Source organism: Cynocephalus volans, chromosome 10 (genome assembly GCF_027409185.1).
Source record: "Cynocephalus volans isolate mCynVol1 chromosome 10, mCynVol1.pri, whole genome shotgun sequence".
NCBI classification, from domain to species: Eukaryota; Metazoa; Chordata; class Mammalia; order Dermoptera; family Cynocephalidae; genus Cynocephalus; species Cynocephalus volans.
Window position 1 is genome coordinate 14434090 of NC_084469.1, and position 21675 is coordinate 14455764.

At 39.2% G+C, this 21675-nt stretch overlaps 1 protein-coding gene across 1 annotated transcript in view; it reads left to right on the forward strand.

Annotated features, from left to right (window-relative positions):
• DGKE (diacylglycerol kinase epsilon) overlaps positions 1 to 11018 on the forward strand; it is a 32105-nt gene extending 21087 nt beyond the window's left edge. The window contains exons 7-11 of the mRNA XM_063112916.1: positions 6068 to 6181; positions 7468 to 7539; positions 9896 to 10023; positions 10268 to 10379; positions 10839 to 11018. Of these exons, the coding sequence (XP_062968986.1) occupies positions 6068 to 6181; positions 7468 to 7539; positions 9896 to 10023; positions 10268 to 10379; positions 10839 to 11018 (606 nt within the window). The remainder of the gene's footprint in view (positions 1 to 6067; positions 6182 to 7467; positions 7540 to 9895; positions 10024 to 10267; positions 10380 to 10838) is intronic.
• Positions 11019 to 21675: the final 10657 nt, after the last annotated feature.

Below are 21675 nucleotides of genomic sequence, written 5' to 3' on the forward strand. Positions count from 1 at the left end.
CGAGTGATAATTCTAAGGAAACTGAATGAGATACAAGAAAACTCAGCTAGACATCATGATGAAATGAGGAAAAGTATACAGGATCTGAAAGAGGAAATGTATAAGGAAATCAATGTCCTGAAAAAAAATGCAGCAGAACTTGCTGAACTGAAGAAGTTATTCAGCGAAATAAAAAACACAACGGAGAGTTTAACCAGCAGGCTTGTCGAAGTTGAAGAGAGAACCTCTGAACTTGAAGATGGGCTGTTTGAAATAACACAAGCAGACAAAAAGAAAGAAAAAAGAATCAAAGACATTGAAGAAAATCTGAGAGAGATATCAGACAACCTTAAGCGCTCAAATATCCGAGTCATGGGTATTCCAGAAGGGGAGGAAAATGGAGATTCCATTGAAAACATATTCAACAAAATAGTGGCAGAAAACTTCCCAAGTATAGGAAAAATCACAGATCTTCAGATCCAAGAAGCTCAACGATCTCCAAACGTATTCAACCCAAAAAGGCCTTCTCCAAGACATGTTATAGTCAAATTGGCAAAACTCAGAGACAAAGAATCTTAAAAGCTGCAAGAGAGAAGCATCAAATCACCTATAAGGGAGCCCCAATCAGGCTGACATCAGACTTTTCATCACACACCCTAAAAGCTAGAAAGGAATGGGATGATATATTCAAAATACTAACAAACAAAGATTGCCAGCCAAGAATACTCTACCCTGCAAGGCTATCCTTCCGAAATGAAGGGCAAATAGTATATTTCTCAGACAAACAAAAACTGCGGGAGTTCACTACCACACGACCACCCTTACAAGAAATCCTCAAGGGAGTACTGGGTTCGGTTCCTGAAAAATAACTACCACTGCCATAAAAACCCAAGAAAAATCAAAACCCACTAGTATAATAAAGATGGCATTCCTGAAGAGAAAACCATCAAACAAAAATGCTATCTACAACCTAAGGAACCAACAAACACAGAAACCAAACAGTAAATCAGAAAGCAAGGAACAAAAGACACCTAAGACAACCAGACAACCAATAGAATGCTAGGAATAAATCAACACTTTTCAATAACAACTCTTAATGTAAAAGGCTTAAATTCCCCAATCAAAAGACACAGACTGGCTGACTGGATCAAAAAGGAGTACCCAACTATATGCTGCCTACAAGAGACCCACCTCACCCATAAAGATTCACATGGACTAAGAGTGAAAGGATGGAAAAAGATTTACCATGCAAACAGAAAAGAAAAACGAGCTGGAGTAGCTATTCTTATATCTGACAAAATAGACTTTAAACTAAAAACCATAAAAAGAGACAATGAGGGACACTACTTAATGATAAAAGGACTGATCCATCAAGAAGACATAACAATCATAAATATGTACGCACCCAATGTTGGAGCAGCCAGATTTATAAAACAAACTCTATTAGACCTAAAGAAGGAAATAGACACTAATACCATAATAGCAGGGGACCTGAACACCCCACTGTCAATATTAGACAGATCATCTAGGCAAAGAATCAGTAGAGAAACACAAGATCTAAACAATACTCTAGACCAATTGGAATTAGCAGATATCTACCGAACATTCCATCCAACAACCTCAGAATATTCATTCTTCTCATCAGCACATGGATCATTCTCCAGGATAGATCACATATTAGGTCACAAATCAAGTCTCAATAAATTCAAAAAAATTGGAATTATCCCATGTATTTTCTCAGACCACAGTGGATTAAAACTAGAAATTAATAACAAACGGAACTCTGGAAACTATACAAACACATGAAAATTAAACAGCATTCTACTTAATGACATATGGGTCGAAGAAGAAATAAAGCAGGAAATCAAAAAATTATTGAAACTAATGAAAACAATGATACATCATACCAAAACCTGTGGGATACTGCAAAAGCAGTATTGAAGGGAAAATTTATTGCATTAAATGCTCACCTCAGAAGAATGGAAAGATGGCAAGTGAACAGCCTAACACTTCACCTTACAGAACTAGAAAAACAAGAACAATCCAAACCTAAAGTTAGCAGACGGAAAGAAATCATTAAGATCAGAGCAGAACTGAATGAAATTGAAAACCAAAAAACAATTCAAAAGATGAATGAATCAAAAAGTTGGTTTTTTGAAAACATAAATAAAATTGACAAACCATTAGCATGGCTAACAAAAAAAAGAAGAGAGAAGACTCAACAAAAATTAGAAATGAAAAAGGCGATATTACAACTGATTCATCTGAAATACAAGGAATCATTTGAGACTACTATAAACAACTATACGCCAACAAATTTGAAAATCTGGCGGAAATGGATAAATTTCTGGACACACACAAGCTCCCAAAACTGAACCATGAAGACGTAGAAAATTTGAACAGACCAATAACAATAAAGGAGATTGAAGCTGTTATCAGAAGGCTCCCAACAAAGAAAAGCCCAGGACCAGATCGATTCACAGCAGAATTTTACCAAACATTCAAAGAGGGATTGACACCGATTCTTTACAAACTATTCCAAAAGATTGAAACAGACGCAAATCTCCCAAGCTCATTCTATGAAGCAAACATCATCCTGATATCAAAACCAGGTAAAGATATAACCAAAAAAGAAAACTACAGGCCGATATCCTTGATGAATATTGATGCAAAAATCCTCACTAAAATACTAGCAAACAGAATACAGCAACGCATACGCAAAATTATTCACCACGATCAAGTGGGATTCATCCCAGGGATGCAAGGTTGGTTCAACATACGCAAATCAATAAATGTGATACACCATATTAATAAAGTCAAACACAAGGACCATATGATCATCTCTATAGATGCTGAAAAAGCATTTGATAAAGTTCAGCACTCATTCATGACAAAGACCCTCTATAAGTTAGGTATAGAGGGAAAGTATCTCAACATAATTAAAGCCATATATGCCAAACCCACTGCCAATATCATCCTGAATGGGGAAAAGCTGAAAGCTTTTCCTTTAAGAACAGGAACTAGACAAGGATGCCCACTCTCACCACTCCTATTCAACATAGTGTTGGAAGTACTAGCCAGGGCAATCAGAGAAGAGAAGGAAATAAAGGGCATCCAGATTGGAAAAGATGAAGTCAAACTGTCCCTGTTTGCAGATGACATGATCCTATATATCGAACAGCCTAAAACCTCTACAAAAAAACTGTTGGAATTGATAAATGATTTCAGCACAGTAGCAGGATACAAAATCAACACACAAAAATCAGTAGCATTTCTTTTCTCCAATAGTGAACATGCAGAACGAGAAATCAAGAAAGCCTGCCCATTTACAATAGCCACCAAAAAAATAAAATACTTAGGAATTGAGTTAACCAAGGAGGTGAAAAATCTCTATAATGAGAACTACAAACCACTGCTGAGAGAAATTAGAGAGGATACAAGAAGATGGAAAGATATCCCATGCTCTTGGATTGGAAGAATCAACATAGTGAAAATGTCCATACTACCCAAAGTGATATACAAATTCAATGCAATCCCCATCAAAATTCCAAAGACATTTTTCTCAGAAATGGAAAAAACTATCCAGACATTTATATGGAACAATAAAAGACTACGCATAGCCAAAGCAATGCTGAGCAAAAAAAATAAAGCTGGAGGCATAACACTACCTGACTTTAAGCTATACTACAAAGCTATAATAACCAAAACAGTATGGTACTGGCATAAAAACAGACACACTGATCAATGGAATAGAATAGAGAATCCAGAAATCAACCCACACACTTACTGCCATCTGATCTTTGACAAAGGCACCAAGCCTATTAACTGGGGAAGGGACTGCCTCTTCAGCAAATGGTGCTGGGATAACTAGATATCCATATGCAGGAGAATGAAACTAGATCCATACCTCTCACCATATACTAAAATCAACTCCAAATGGATTAAGGATTTAAATATACACCCTGAAACAATAAAACTTCTGAAAGAAAACATAGGAGAAACACTTCAGGAAATAGGACTGGACACAGACTTCATGAATATGACCCCAAAAGCACGGGCAACCAAAGGAAAAATAAACAAATGGGATTATATCAAACTAAAAAGCTTCTGCACAGCAAAAGAAACAATTAACAGAGTTAAAAGACAACCAACAGAGTGGGAGAAAATATTTGCAAAATATACATCTGACAAAGGATTAATATCCAGAATATATAAGGAACTCAAACAACTTTACAAGAAAAAAACAAGCAACCCAATTAAAAAATGGGCAAAAGAGCTAAGTAGGCATTTCTCTAAGGAAGATATCCAAATGGCCAACAGACATATGAAAAAATGCTCAACATCACTCAGCATCCGGGAAATGCAAATCAGAACCACACTGAGATACCATCTAACCCCAGTTAGGATGGCTAAAATCCAAAAGACTCTGAACGATAAATGCTGGCGAGGTTGTGGAGAAAAAGGAACTCTCATACATTGTTCGTGGGACTGAAAAATGGTGCAGCCTCTATGGAAAATGGTATGGAGGTTCCTCAAACAATTGCAGATAGATCTACCATACGACCCAGCTATCCCACTGTTGGGAATATACCCAGAGGAATGGAAATCATCAAGTCGAAGGTATACCTGTTCCCCAATGTTCATCGCAGCACTCTTTACAATAGCCAAGAGTTGGAACCAGCCCAAATGTCCATCATCAGATGAGTGGATACGGAAAATGTGGTACATCTACACAATGGAATACTACTCAGCTATAAAAACGAATGAAATACTGCCATTTGCAACAACATGGATGGACCTTGAGAGAATTATATTAAGTGAAACAAGTCAGGCACAGAAAGAGAAATACCACATGTTCTCACTTATTGGTGGGAGCTAAAAATTAATATATAAATTCACACAGACACACACACACACAAAAAAAAAAACGGGGGTGGGGGGAGGAAGATATAACCACAATTACTTGAATTTGATACGACAAGCAAACGGAAAGGACCTTGTTGGGGGGGAGAGGGGGAGGAGGGAGGGAGGTTTTGGTGATGGGGAGCAATAATCAGCCACAATGAATATCAACAAAATGAAATTTTAAAAAAATAAATAAATAAATTATATTTTGGCAGTGACAGACAAACATTTAGTGAATCATAGTTCCATAAGAGATAAATGGGGAAGGGATGAAGAGAATGTGTGACTAAATTTGGACTTGGCCGTGAAAAGGATTAAGAGCATCTTTGATTTGAAGAAAAAAGGTACATTTGAGTAAAGCCAGAATTTTTAGATGGTGAGTAGAGAGAGCATGAGAATTCATACCTGCTGATCTTGCTTCTTCCAGCGAGGCAAGAATCAAGATCAGCTGAACACAACAAAGGGCTGGTGACCAGGGACTTGAGGAGAGTTGTAGATTTTGAGATAAAACACTATGGATCATGGGAAAGGAAGTCATCTAAAGGGGTGCCATGCGCTGTTTGCAATTATGTCCAGCCAGAGTTGGAAATAACTTTGTAACAGACAGAATCATAATATAAGATTCACACCAGCAGTGCCCAGCAACCTGGAAAGAACTGAGAAAACAGTTTGAGAGAAGATTAACAAATAAAATAAAGCTAATATGAGAAGAGGTCGGGCAGGGGTGGGGGGTATTGGAAGTAAGGAGGCTGTTGAGTGCAGTAGTTGAAATGTTCGGCCTCAGAATCCAGGCTTGGTTGGGAAGTAAGATAAAGGGGTACCAGTAGTAGCCTGGGTTTGATTAGAAGCTGAGAGCCTGGGGGTTGTGAGAAAGGTGAAAAGCAAATGTAATGGGAACGTGGGAATGAAAAGCCTGGATGCATGAAGCACAGCCCTTCTAGATGGTGAGGTCTGAGGTGTGGCATTTTAAACAGAAATGGAAAGTGAGATTTATATCTATAAGTGATCAGCCTTGAACTGAAGCTTTATTTCTGGTTATTTCACTAGACAGTATAAAATAGCTCTATGTGAAAAGCAAATGCAGAAAGTATTCAGTTTTCATAAAGACTGAGATTTACATATTTAATTATAATGCAAGCTTGTATAAAAGCATAGTCTGGCTTACTCTTACCCTTTCTCACAGGAGTTCACAATGAACAACTATTTTTCTGTTGGACCTGATGCTCTCATGGCTCTCAATTTTCATGCTCATCGTGAGAAGGCACCATATCTGTTTTCTAGCAGAATTCTTAATAAGGTGTGTTGGATAAAATAACATTTCCTGCTTATCACCGAAGGTACAGTAAAAATCAATAGTTCAACTATATTTTGCTATCTTAGATCTGGATTGAACTAACTTAGAGAAACATTTGCCTACTGTTTTGTGTGGGCCTGTCAAGTTAAATTCTTAAATGTATTTTATTAAAGTATTTTATAACTAACAAATTTTTTAAAATTCAAAGTTGGGATGTTTTACAGCATGTTTTGCTTAGATGGCAACTAAGTGGACTGTATGACAGCTTATCTTAAATGGCAGCTAAAATGGAAAGAAATTTTAGACAATAAATTTTTGGTGACGTTATTAATGAAAAAATAGATACTGTTGGCCTGGAAAAACTCCAAAAGGCAGATGAGGTAAGGAAAGGAGCAGTTTGTTGACCATGGCTTTTAGCTAAGTTCATCATTCTGGTTTCTAGTGTAATTGGTTCCTTTGATGGAAGTTTTGTTTCAGAATTTTTTTAAATGTGTTTTGGTGATTGAGCAAGAGGATGTGAAAAATAAATACAAAATGATTTATATTCCTGGTTCTGTCTTACAAATATTTCAAATTTAAAAATAGTTCTCTTACTAAGGCAATAAGTATTGCCATTTATACAGTTGGTAATTAATGCAACATCTCAGTGCATCTATCAACCTTTCTGTATTCAAAAGTGATTATAAAATGTTTGTTAGATGTATTTGCATTACTTTCCTTCAGTAATCTGAGGTACTAGGAACAGGTGGAATTTTCTAATTTTAATATAGTATTTCTTGGTAAAACACAGCTTTTTGGATAAACTGAGAGAAAACACCTTTTAGACACAAACCACCCCTGTCCTGTATTCCCCCAAAAAAAACAGGCTAATTAAACTCAAAAGTAATGGCCTTTATTGTCACCTTCTAAAAGAGAGAGATGATTAACATTTCATCTGTTGCACCAAAGTTCACCTAGAACTTTTAAACTATTAATAGCATAATAGAATAAAATGTAAAACTAAAAATGCCAAAAGTGTCTCTAATATGTTAGAGATTTTTACATTGTTTTTTAATTGTATATTTTCATTGCTGCCCCTCGTGGGTTCCAGTTTTACCCTTTAAAATAACTAGAATGGAGGTGTTGGATGGGGCCAGAGGTTGCATGACCAGAGTATCCCTCTTAGTGCCCCTTCTTTCCATCAACATGATTCAGCATTCATATCAAGGAGCCTTGGTACAGTGTATTTCTTCTTAATGTTTACAGGGTTAGATAGTTTTAATAACATATTTTACGTCCATTTTTCATAGGCTGTTTACTTATTCTATGGAACCAAAGATTGTTTAGTGCAAGAATGTAAAGATTTGAATAAAAAAGTTGAGGTAAGCTAATAACACCTTTTCTAAAGTTTTTGGTGGTCTCTGGATTATGAAGATTTTTTTAAACATAAATGCTGAATTTTCTGTTAACAGATCTTGCTAACACACATGGAATATTTATTTGTGTGCCAGGTACTTTTCTAAACGCTTTATGCACATTATCCCTCTAAATTCTCACCACAACTCTATAAGTCAGGTATTATTATAGTCCCATAATGCAGAAGAGAAAACTATTTGAAATTAAGTAATTTCCCAAACTCACACAGCGCCCAAATGCACACATAATCAGGATTTGAACCCAGGTTTATCTAATTCCAGAGTCTGTTTGTTATACTGAATGGCCTCCATTCATATATGATAATGAACTTAATCTAATACAGTGCCTGAGTTACCAAGACTGCCTAGAGGAAGTTTATACACAAAATTTAGTTCAGATTACTTTTGTGAGATGCTATTTTTACATACTAAAACAAAATAAAAATAGACAGTAAAAAATAGAATATTAATGGTTGCTTATTGCTTACAGTATCCCTGACATCATATGGCAAAGTCTTGTTATATGTTCCTTGCTTCCAAAAACAACCTGTAATGGTTAATAGCAACACAAAAACATTAATACAGAGAAACGTAGAACTAGTGAAATAAGCAAAAGGGGAAGAGATGATAAATAGCTTGGGAAAAGTGTGAAAAACATGAGCGGGGAGTGAAGAGCCTGATTATACATTAGCTAAGGAAAGCTACTGCTGTTAAGCAGACACTTAGCTCGAAGCCTCTGGACAGCCATGGCACAAAAGCAATAGCAATATTTTTCATAAAAAACGTTTCAATGTTACTTTATTATATTTCCTTTTTCCTGGGCTTTGATAATATTGGTAGAGTGAAGCATGTAAGATAGCACTCTGTTTTATTGTCTGATATTTAATTTATAAAAAAATTATTTCTGGAGGCATCTGCAAAATGCCAGGCACTGTCCTAGGCTCTGGAGATACAGTGATAAATCCCTTGCTCTAAGTTTACAGTCTAGGGAGAAGAACAATATTTAAACCACATTGCAATACAGTATGAGAAGTGATATAAGAAATGTATGTGGACTTACAGGAATAAATAAGAGCACTACACAACCTAGGGGCTGCACAGGATGTCTTGAGAAAGTGACGGTAACAAGGAAGTCTTTATAGAAGAAGTAACCAGCTGGAGTGTGGAAATTAAGAATTATCCAAGTGAAGAAGGAGAGGAAGATTGTTCTAGGCTAAGAATAGCTTGTACAAAAGGCCCAGAGGCAAGAATAAACGTGACATACTTGAGTGAGTTCAAGCTAGAGCAAAGCTTGCAGGATGGAAAGTGACAGGAGCCGAATCCTTAGAGAGAGACAGAGGCCAAATCACAGAGGGTCATATTGGCCTGTTAAGGAACTTGGATTTCATCATGAGCACAGTGAAGTTGTTGAAAGGTTGTAATTGGGGAATAACACATTTGCCTTTTAAAAGCATCAATCCATCTGCTCTGAGGGATGTGTAAGAGCAGAGAAAAGCTAGAGGCAGACCCGTTAGGAACATTTTAGGGAAGAGATGATGGAGTTCTGTACTATCAGGAATGATGGAGCAAGAGAGATAGAAGGTAATGTCAACTATTTTCAGTGATTATTGGATGTGGAGGATAAAGGCAAAGAAGTCAAAGATATTCCCAGGTTCCTGGCTTAGGCAACTTGGGGATTGGGGGGCACTGCTCTTTCCTGGGAAGTAGGTTGGTGGAGGTGGGAGCAGGTTGCCGAGAAGTTGCTTAACTCAGTCCTGTATGTAGGAGCTTTCGATGCCACAGTGAGTGGAAGTGTTTTGTCGGCAGTTGGATGTATAGGTCTGGCCCGGTTCACTTTCCTGGACCAGCTAAATAGAACTGTCAGCACAGAGATGACAAAGGAATGGAAATGGCTAAGATTGCCCTCCAGGATCTGGAGCATGAGAAGAGAAAGGGGCTTATGAGTGCATAGTTATGGGGAATGCCATTGACATGAAGCAGGAAACGAGCTGTCAGTAGGAACTGAGGAGGAGCATCCAGAGAAGCAGAGTCTGTGGTTCCCAGAAAGCAAAAGAGAGAAGGTTTCAGGAAAAGAGGGAGGGGTCAGCAGCATCAGGTGTTACTGAAACAGTAAGTTAAATAAGGCCTGAAAAAATAATGGGATTTAACAAAAAAGGATGTCATCAACAGGCCAGATTCACCCTGAGTGAGAGGTAAGAAGTAGTCTTCTGCACCTGCATCTCTCACAACTTATATAAGCACGCAGATGGAAATGGGTGTGAATGCTGAGTGGGTACATGTGCCAACAGTGTGCCCTGTCGTAACTACTTTTATTTCTTTAAAGCTAGAACTGGATGGTGAGCGAGTAGAACTGCCTAATTTGGAAGGTATTATAGTTCTGAACATTGGATACTGGGGCGGTGGCTGCAGACTGTGGGAAGGGATGGGAGATGAGACTTACCCTCTAGCCAGGTATGTGTATCTGTGATCTGTTTGGTTTTTTGTTTGTTTGTTTTTGTTTTTTTGGTCTGTTTTCTTTAAAGTAGCTTGTTTATAGACTTTAACATATTTTCCTCCAATTTTCTTTTATATATATCTCATTAGTATAAGTATTTGATAAGTTGATTATTCACCTATTTTAAAAAGTACTTGCCCCAACATGGCTGGTTTTATTTTAATGCATTATATAATCCATATTTCCTTTTTCCAATTTTAGGCATGATGATGGTTTACTAGAAGTCGTTGGAGTATATGGGTCTTTCCACTGTGCTCAGATTCAAGTGAAACTGGCAAATCCTTTTCGAATAGGGCAGGCACATACAGTGCGGGTAGGTGAAATATTGCTGTAACATGCGGATATGTCCCAGTCCCTTTCCAAGCCACTGATAATGTAGAAGAAAGTATACACGCTATAGCTTTCTTTAAACAGTGGTTTATGGCTCGTGCTGTTGGTCACCCTACACCAGGGGCTTGAGTGGGATGGGGAGAAAACAGGAAACGTGGCCTGCAATTCACTGAAGCATTCAGTGAAAAAGAATTCCTTTGGGGCCGGCCTGTGGCTCACTTGGGAGAGCGTGGTGCTGACAACACCGAGTCAAGGGTTAAGATCCCCTTACCAGTCATCTTTTAAAAATAGATAAATAAACAAATAATTCCTTAAACATCTGATGAATAAAGATACATTCAGATTAATTTCCTGAAAATGAAATGCAGATGGGTTTTAATGAAGACCTTTCTGAACTTTTTGGGGACTGACTGTTTTGTAACTATTCTTTCCCTAATACCAGCTGATTTTGAAGTGCTCAATGATGCCAATGCAGGTAGATGGGGAGCCGTGGGCCCAAGGGCCCTGCACTGTCACCATAACTCACAAGACACATGCACTGATGTTGTACTTCTCTGGAGAACAAACAGATGATGACGTCTCTAGCACTTCGGATCAAGAGGACATAAAGGAAACTGAGTAGACAGAGGAGGAGATGAAAACAGCATGGAACCCTCACAAGCAGGTTGACAGATGTTCATCCAGAAGTAGAAATTCTATATCAGCTGTTCAGTCTTAGTTTCACTAGTTGTATAATGGTTGTACATTTATGTACATAGCATTCCCAAAACAGCCAAACTTCAGTTATTTACAAATGCCTGTTCTTTTTTCAGCAAAATACTTTGATTGTATAGTACTAACTTTTAAAAAATCACAGAAAGTTGCACAAAAGTGAAATGACTTTCATGGCTGTGTGTTTTGAGAGTGGAGTGACTCTGAAATATATGCTGTCTTCATTTCTTATTCTTGAACCACACATTTGATGGACACATTGTACATCCAACAGAGTATGGGTGGAAAGACCATTTCTATCTTGTTAATGTGGTGACATCATAGCATTTTAAAAATTAACTTGCATTTTTCAAAGGAAATGGTTAATGTCAAATAGGCATGGTTAATGCTGGGCATCCTCCTGCAGCATGCCCCTTAAGGTTTCCTGTCACCCAAACCAAGTGTGTACATACCTATTGACTTCCAGGAAACCCCAAAAGGAGGAATGTAAAAGAAAGACAACACTTAAGAATCATAAAACAAATTTTAGGATTGTTTTCAGACCCCCAAATGTTATTTAATTAATCCTTTTAATGACTGTGTTGAGCTGAAATTCAGGATCATTTTAATAGCCCCAGTATAGCCAAAAGAGAACCAGATAGTTGAATTGGTAAAATAAATAAATAAATAAGATTCAGAGCACTTTGGATTGAAGGTTATAGGTTCTAAGCTGGACAGTTCACTGAAACTTCTCTTTTAATTAAAAGACAAGGTCAACAATTCAAAAAAATGTGCTTAAAGGAAACTTACCAGTCAGATTAACTGCACAAAAAAAGTTCAGGTCTGATTGACAAGTTTTAAAAATTCGGTGGTTTTGTAGTGTTTTGAAATACAGTGATCTTTTATGTCTAAAGTACTTAACAGAATTTCCCCTTGTGAAAGTTAAGTGGACAGAAACCTCTGCTAAAATGTTTATATCATATTTATTTTAAATGAGAGAAATATATATTTTTTAACTTATTATTTACCTTGTAGTATGATACCTGTGTTTAGTGTTTACATTATACAGCTTTATTTAATAAGTTCAATTGATCACATAAATTCTGCTAGTCACAATCAGATAGAAATTTAACCTATTGACTAAGTAATTAAAATTCTAATTTAATTCTCCAGACAGATATATTATCCAAACACTCTCTTCAAAAATATTTCTCAGTGTTTAAAAAAGGGGGAAGGGCATGAAAAGTACTGGTAAACGACTTTTGGATAACTGAAAGTTTTGTTTTTAATTGTCAAAAACTTGTTGAAGGGCTAGTTTCATGGTAACCCATTAGAGGGTGCTCTTCTGCTATTGTTAACCTGTACTTAGGGAGACCCAATGGGCATCCAGCCTCGTGTTTTTCTGACAAATGGCCCACTCGTGGGCTTAGTGGTCTTGTGTGACACTGAGCTCTGAAAGATTAGAATGTATCCCCAAAGCACCATTAGCTCCCTTTAAGGGTCTATTATGAATCTGTCATCCATGAGTTGCCATGAACTTAAATTTGTGTCACCTTAGGCCAAGGCCGTGTTTTGAAAAAACAACTTAGTAATGCATACAGTAATCAGTACATTATATAAAATACTTTAATTTTGCTAAGTTAACCTCTTCCAAATCTCCACAGTTGATGCTAAATTCCAGTATTGAAAGATTTTGTGAGCAGGTCTGCTTTTAGCTTATTTATACACTTTTCATGTTAAGCAGCCATTGCAGAGGTGGTAGGAGAGTTTTGTAGATTTTCTTTTATGGGCTGATCATGTTTTGAGTATAATGAAGTTATTCTTTGATGCATGATCAGAATCGTTACAGATATCATACTTTATAAATACACTTTGCTTTAGGGTATATTTTACCTATAATTCGTAGTGCTAGTTATAGAAGCAAAGTAAATAATTAATTTGGGATATCAGAATTAAAATAAAATAGCTATGTAGTTTTTCTTAATTGCTAAAACTACTGTAACTATAAAGGTACATTGGATTTAGAACAAGTTCATGTACAGCACCCTCATGCATTTAAACAAATTGATTTCTCAATTATCATAATTCAGTGGGGTTTTTTCCTTACTGATCCTTCATGAAGTTTTCCTGCTGCCTTATTCACTCATTCAGACCTAATTTGTATTTAGGAAAGTTATTTCAGAATACTGTATCATAAAGCATTATCTTACTTTGGCAAAATTCACTTACTTTTTTAGGCACATTTACCCTGCATTTCAAATAAATGTATAGGTATGTGCCTTGTTTAAATAAATACAATTTATAAGACTTCATGTTTGCAGGTTATATTAGAGCAGTAGTTGTTTATATTACTGGGGATTCTACACTTTACAAAATAATTTGCCATAAGATTTTCCTGTTCCCTTTAAAATTGTCTTGACATTTTAAAAATAACTTCTACATTCTCAGGAAGAAATATGTGAAGTAAATCATATCTCTGTATCTGTTTTCAGATTTCTCTGATCTTTTACTGTCCTAATAATTCCTATCTCCTTGTAAACTAAGTGGTTTAAATTCTGAATACCTGGCAGCTCGTATAGATCCCATAGGTAGATGATGATAACTTTCAGTGCTTTGTTATGTTTAATAGAAATCAAACTGACTGTGCTTTAAAATACAAGTTGTCTTATAGTAAGATTACATGATTTAAATGTGCTTTAGGCTTTTTGCAACAATTAGCTGTGAATCTCTAATAGAGCTAATGTTTATAAAAATTTTATAGTCAAAATAATTTATTTTTATTTTTTTAGGTTGTATTAAAAACATGTAGTATTTCTTTTTGAAATACACTTGCCTACTTAGAATTATAAAATATACTGTGACTCAGAAATTGTAAAGTCCTTTTTGTGCTATAAAAATGAGTACTATCAGCAAGTCAAAAGAAAAATAATTTGCATTTGTAATATGGAGTAAAACTGTATTTAAAGTATATTATGGAATTTTAAATTTGCACTAACTAGAAAACTTTAAAGGTTATATTAATTTACAGATTAATGTGGACCCAAATGCATAATTTGGCCAAAGGATCAATAGAATGGGTAGTAGTTTTCCTTCAAAAAGATAATATTGAAGCAAGAACCAACACTTTATATTCAGAAAAGCTTTTTTTAATTCTACACAATTTAGAGCATCAGAATGTAAGTAGATTTATAAAAAAAAATCCAGAAATTTAAAAAGAAAAAATAGTATTGTTACTCTTTCCTAATCTGAATGAAGATACATTCCCAGCAACAAGACAGAAAAGGTGATTTTGGTTTTGCTCAAAAAGTATGCCCCTTCCTTTCTTAAATTTTCCCTTTAAGGCCTGTTTCCTGTTTCTCATAGTGTGCTCTGCAGGCCCTTTGCAGCATCAGAATCACCTGGGCAGATTGTTGAACATATGGATTCGTGAGTCCAACCCTTGACTTAAAAGAATCAGTGTTTCTGATGATGGGACTTAGAAATCTCTGTTTTGATTAACAAGCACCTCAGGGGATTCTCATGCACACTGAAACTTGAAAGCTGCTGGTCTGTACCTCTTGTGTTGTTCACCCGGGGCTTTTGCCAGATGGTTATCACCCAGAAAAATTGAATTTTGGATGTTCTTGAAATGGTTTTAATTCCACTAACTGCTCTCTTCCTCCAAAACCATTCTTCTAAGAGAACTCTATGAAAAACTTGTTTGTATCAAATTGATGTATTTGTCTATACTCTATTACATAAAAATTGATAGCCTCAGATTCTTATGTGGAACCATAGTTTTTGGGCTGTTATCCATGGAATCTTGGAGGACAAGGAGTTTCGTCCTAGGCTGGTGGAGCAGACCCCAGGGGCAGTGAGCAGTGAAGGCTCCTGCTTTCTTGCTTCAGTCAGTACAGCCCCACTTTTATATACTGGGTGCTGCTTAAGACTTCAGTAGGTAAAAGACTTCTGCTATTTAAAAATGATTCTACTATTTTTTTCAAAGGGCTTGGAAGCCAGTACTATAAAGGACTCTGTCACCTGGTTTTTACATATTCAGAAACCTCATGTTTTTTGGTGTAAAGAATGTTTTGGAGGTCTCATTTGCTGCTTGGAATATGGCCACTTGGCTATTTCATAATTTTTAAAGGTTTTTGTTGAGTAGTAAAGCACTGAACTTAGCCTCTGTTCCTTGTGTTACTAATTTTAGTAAATGGTCTGTGTGTTTAATTTTAGATATGTAAATACGCACACATACATATATGTATTTACCCACCGTGGCCCTGACTGTGTGGTCAGTGCATGAGACTTGCAGATCCCAAAAAGATACATTCCGAGGTTCTAAGGAAAGGATTAAAAAAAAAGTCACCCTCTAATACAGAAGTTCACAAAACTTAAATGATTGAGCTTAATCATCTGTGGGAATATCTGCAGAAAGTAAGCCTCCTAGAAACTATAAATATAAGCATGTTTCTGATATTAGGACAAGGATACATCCTCAGTCTCTGTAAGGATGACCTGGGCTACCTCACCATTAAAGGAAGGCATCAACACAGAATGGACTAAACAGGAGATAAACTATAATCTAGGAAATTTCCATCATGTACTTTTTGGTGACTGACATGAAATGTTGAAAAGGGAGAGGTGGAAAGTTAGGTAGTTTTCCTTGTTCCTCTGCGTTGTCCTGGCAAGAGAGTGTCCTGATCGGATGAGTGGATTTGGCTCTCTGAGAAGAATCCTAGAGTAAGGCAGGGTCACTTTGGGTAGTTGGATGACGATGGTTCATAGGAATGTTTGTTCTCATTACCCCAGTTCTGGGCTCTGCCAGCAGTCTCTCAAATTTGATCTGCTCGAATGAACACTGCAGATAAATTGACACTCTGATTTGTGATTCTGTTTTATACAAGTGGACTGACTGAATTGGGTCTCTGAACCCACAGTGTACAGGACACATGTGATGACTCCACTGGAGCAGCCAGCTGGCCTCTTGCACTCTCTTCCCCCCTCTGACCACAGTCCTATGTACCTACCACTTAATTATCTTGTGTTAATTGTTTTTGTTGTGTTGGGTCTTTATTATTGTGGTCATTGTCTGCAGACAGAAATGTGAATTAAAGCACTTGATATGTTGAAGATATTTGCTTGTTTTTTTAATAAAATTAAAAGTGCAGCACTTAAAAAGTATGATCTTGTGTTGTTTTTTGATACAACAATGAGATAAAATAAGCAGCTTTGACTTAGTTTCCCAGAAATGGTCCTTGGTTGACAGCAGGGCAAATATATCATGTGACAAGCTCCGAGTCAGATATCTTGGGTCCATTTTGATGGAAGTACCACTAGGAATGAGAAAGACTCTTTGTTTCCATAACATTCCGAAATCATGGACCACTGTGAGGGCATATCTACTATCTACAGATATCAACTGATTTGTCTTTGGCTGTATGACAAGCCCCAGTAAGAGCATATAATTCTGCCGGTTGTGGTGACTTAAAATGTGGATGAGTTCCCTTTACTATTAGTTCATACTGAGTATTTAGCATATCCTGCTTGGTATTTCCCTTCTATATTTTTGGCATAAGATCTATCAACGAAAATTATTAATTCAAGGTTATCTAATGGAGTTTCCCATAAACGAATGCAAAGAGTGAAAAGTTGTGATACCACCACACTCACGGTTAGGGTCTCCATCTTCAGGCAGAGGCAGCAGAATGGCAGGGTTAAGCAGATAGTGTTTGAGATGGAGATTAGAAGATGACAGGAAGAGATTTTGTAAGATGTTAGTCCACTTGAAAAATGTTGGGTCTGATCAGAATTTAATTTTTTTACTCCATTTGGAACATGTAAGTAAAGTTCAGTCTATAATATTAGGGCATATGAGGTTTCTCCCAATTTAGCTGCTGCAGCCACTGCTTTTAGACAGTTTGTATATGCTCTGGCCACTGGATCTAATTGTAGGCTATGGTGAGCAATTGGCCGATGTCTTCCCCCCATGTCCTGAGTAAGGACTCCCATGGCCTGAATATCACATTCATGAACAAACAAGATCAAAGGTTTTGTATAATTTGGGAACCCAAAAGCTGAAGGTTGTTGTAAGGCCAGTTTTATCTTATTGAAAGCTCATTCATTTAAGGGGGAATGCCAGCAAAGAGAAATTTGGAACCCAAGGTCTATAGTATCCTGCAAGTAAGTCCAAGGAAACCTCTTAATTGTCTCTTAATTATGGGTCTAGGGAACCCTCGGATTGTCTTTACTCTTTCAAATGAGAGAGAAATTCCCTCTGCAGTCAGATCATGTCCTAAGTAATGGACCTTTTCTCTAGGGAGCAGGTTTTTCCATAAAAGCCTTATGGCCCTTGTAAGCTAACTCCTGTAAGTGATAAATTGAATCTATTTCAGTCTTCTTTGGTAGGAGAACATAACATCACCTACGTATTGAATAAGAGTAGAATTTCCAGGTAACTGTAAGGTTGACAGGTCTTGTTGTAAGGCTCGAGAGAAATAAGATGGGGCTTAGTGAACCCCTGTGGCATTACAGTCCAGGTTTATTGCTGATTTTTCCAGGTAAAAGCAAACAAATATTGACTGTCCTTATCAACTGGAATACTAAGATGACAGAGCAGAGATTTATCACTGTGAACCATTTAGAATCTACACGCATTAGGTAATGAAGTGTTAAGATTTAGGACAACAGGAAATCTTGGAATTACAATTTTATTTATTGCACATAAGTTGAACAGATCTCCAACCTCGTTCATTAGGTTTTTCAAATGGTAGGATTGGAGCATTATAGGGACTAGTACAAAGATTTATAAGGCCTCGTTTTATTAAAGCCTCTGCAATTGGTGAAAGTCCTTGGGTTGCCTCCAACTTTAGGGGGTATCGGGGCAATTTAGGCAATGGCTTAAAATAGTCTATTTGGATTTTTATAGATTCAGCACTTTTAATTTTCCCTGTCAATTGAGGAAGGAGGCCACTAATATTTGGGTACTTCAGAAAGGTCAGAGTTTGGCTTCGATATTACCAATTCCTGCTTGGAGGGAGTAGCAGTACAGGTTCAGAAGGGTCAAGAACCCCTAGGATTATTTCTCCCTTCAAAGAGAACTTTATGGAAATGGGTGGGGCAGGCCGAGTAGGTGGAGGGCAGTGTGCCCATGGCAACACTGTGCAGGTTGTGAGAGGCACCACGGCACTCGCTGGTCTGCGATAAATCCAATTTCAACCTCCACCAGCACGCCGCTGGTATCTTCTGGAAAGGCACTATCACAATTACAGGATTCATGCTATGCACTTACAACACAAATATTGGTAAAGATAGTACTGCTGCTCTGCTCCCAAACAACTCTAAGAAGTATGAAAAAAATCTTGGTCCTTCTAAAACAAGAAATCATTGAAATTTGATTTTGTTCTGGCTTGGCATAATACAGATGAGAAAATCAACATTTTCCACCTTAGTGTCATCAGTAGCATAAAAGAACTGATATCGAAATCTGATCTCAAAACAAAATCGGAGATTTTTCTTCCGAGCCTAGGCTTGAATCCACCCTGCACAGGAAAACTTGGTAGAAGGTGCTCACTCCCCAACCTATGGCAACTCTCTTCCCACATCTCTCATAGGCGCCTCACCTATGCCTTGTGCAAACATTTCCATTCAACCGTCAGAGCCGGTGAGAGCTGCTCCATGGTATGTGGTACCAATCTACCAATCCTCTCGGCACGCTTTTGTTCTTAGAGTCATTTGGCATCGTCTCAGAGTGTTCACATATCCTTTGTCTTTACCTTGACATAAAAGGTTTTTTACTTTTTTTTTAATCCCCCCCCCTTTTTTTTTTTTTTGGTAAAGAGGGTCATTACCTTTTTGCCCCAAATCTCAGATCTATCAATAAAATTGAGTTTGAAGCTGAAATCATTACCCTGCACCCAGGCATCAGGAATTTAACATTTTATTTAGTAGACTTTATTGTTGCTCTACTGTGTGATTACAAAGGAATCATTTTCCACACAGCACACTTGTTCTCAGTCAATAGCCTATGATATGATTTCAAAACCTGTGGATTTTCAGGCAGGGCTGCCTATGGACACTATAGTCTTCTGAGCCTCCACTTATGCTAGAGAGATGGAGCAGGAACCATCATCCCCAATTCTAGATGCTGGGCAGCAGCCCTCAGATCTTAAAGACAGAACCTGCTGACCCCAGAATGCAACCGGCCTGGAGAAGTGTGGTATTTGGATGTGCTCTTGGCCCTTTCTTCTGTATGTTTGTGTAGATCCACATGTGACATATAAGGACTGAACTCTGATGAATTCCTTACAGTACAAGGAGGTTAAGATAAACAGCTTATGAGGCTTCCGGTCAAGAGGGCAGAATAGACAGTCCCCAGAGTCACTCACTCCCACAAATCAACCAATTTACAACTATAAAAATGTAACATCAGCCAAGCTGGGGCCACTGGAGCTCAGGTGAAGAGGAGGAGAGACCTATGGAACTCATGAAGGTGGCAGAAACCACGATGAGAGAAAGAAAAAACTGCTGTCAGCATTTCGGGCCGCGGCCACTTTAATGCTGGTGAAATAGAGCTCCCTACACCCTCATAATGAGCGCTACCTGCTTCTGTAGAATTGCTTGCTTAACCTAAGTAACTCCATTTTGCCCCCCATCTGACCTGCAGGCTACACCCCCCCCCCCTCTGCATGAGAAACCATTGACCTCATAGAAACAAAAACAATTGCACAGAAACAGGAGCCATACACAGTGAATTATTACATGGGAACAGGAACCATACACAATGAAAACTTGTATGCTCGATTGCTCGAACAGGTCATTCTTGGCCTCTGTGACCTAGCTCCCTAGCTTGCTTTGTGCACCTGGACAAACCCGTGTGCCAACGGGATGTAGTTTTTGCCTATAAAAACCCTACAAGACCAAGGCCTGAGGCCACGCTTCCTTGGTTGCTCCTTGGGAAAGGGTGCTGGCCAGCTGGAGTGAATAAACTGCCCTTTTCTGCACAAGTGGTGTGTAAGTGCATTTCTTGTAGGAGGATGCCTCACAACACTGGAGCACATGGAGCAGGAGCTGGCAGAAGCTTCAACTGTGTCCCTTTAGATGGAGTTACTTGGAGGCAGAAGGGGAGAAGAGGACTTTCTAGGCCCCCAGGACAGCAAGACTACTAACAGGGTTCCCGTGGACCCACGCAGGAGCGAGGAGCCAGAACAGCTGAAAAAGTAGCCATTCAGAGGCTGGTGAGTCACCACAAGAGACCTGCACAGGGCCCATCCCACGGGAAGTGTTTGGAGCATGGGCAGTGGGGGAGATGGGTCCAATGATAGAACACTGGGACACAGCAAGGACAGCCAATCTGCCCCCCAGTCAGCATAGGACCACTCAGAGAAGACTAGTCGGGAATGCAGAATTGCATGGGGTGCAGTTCAATGAAAAAACTCAGGCCCAGATCAGAGTTTCTACACAACCCAGGTGCACCAAGTATCTGGAGAGCTGGAAGTACGTATAAGGTCAACCATTAAACCCTGAGCTGCACAAAAAGTCTTCTCTATGGAAACAGCAGCAAAGCAGCAGTTTACCTCAACCACACAGCTCAAGTACTGGTTCCCACAGGAAGTTCCCCCCTGTTAGAAGCAAAGGACAAAAACTTAGTTCCAGCCCAGGCACAGCACGAATGCCTTGGGGCCCACCAGGGGGCATGAGGTATGGAGCCAGGGGCAGGACCCCTGCCCACAACCACTCACACCACCAGCACCTTGGGATCCACCCTAACACCCAGGGTATGGAGCCAGGGACCTGACCCCCCTCCCACAGCCAGGCACACCACGCAAGTGCCTTGGGGCCTAAACTGGGACCCAGGGCATGGAGAAGGGGACCAGACCCCCCTCCCGCAACCAGGCACACTGCGCCAGTGCCTCAGGGCCCACCCAGGGACCTGGGGTAAGGAGCTGGGGACTGGACCCCCCACACACAACCAGGCACACTGGGACAGCATATCAGGGCCCTGCCCAGGGGCCTGAGGCATGGAGAAGGGGACCATACCCTCTTCCCACAACCAGGCACACCATGCCAGTGCCTTGGGGCCCTCCTGGGGACCTGGGTCATGGAGAAGGGGACCAGACCCCCCTCCCGCAACCAGGCACAGCTCACCAGTGCCTCAGGTCCTGCCCAGGGACCTGGGGAATGGAGAAGGAGACCAGACCCCCCTTTCCACAACCAGGCACACCATGCCAGTGCCTCAGAGCACACCCAGGGACTCAGGGTATAGAGCCAGGAACTGGACAACCCCCACAACCAGGCACACTGTGCCAGCACCGCGTGGCCTTTCCTGGGACCCAGAGCATGAAGAAGGGGACTGGATCTCCCTCCACAACCAGGCACACCACGCTAGTGCCTCGGATCCCACCTGGGGAAACTGAGGAATGGAGAAGGGGACTGGACCCCCCCCCCACAACGAGGCACCCCATGCAAGTGCCTCAGGCCTGCCCTGAGACCCAGAGCTTGAAGAAGAGGACCAGATCCCCTTCCCACAAACAGGCACACGGTGCCAGTGCCTCAGACCCCATGCTGTGACCTGTGGCATGGAGAATGGGACCGGACCTGCCTCCCACAAC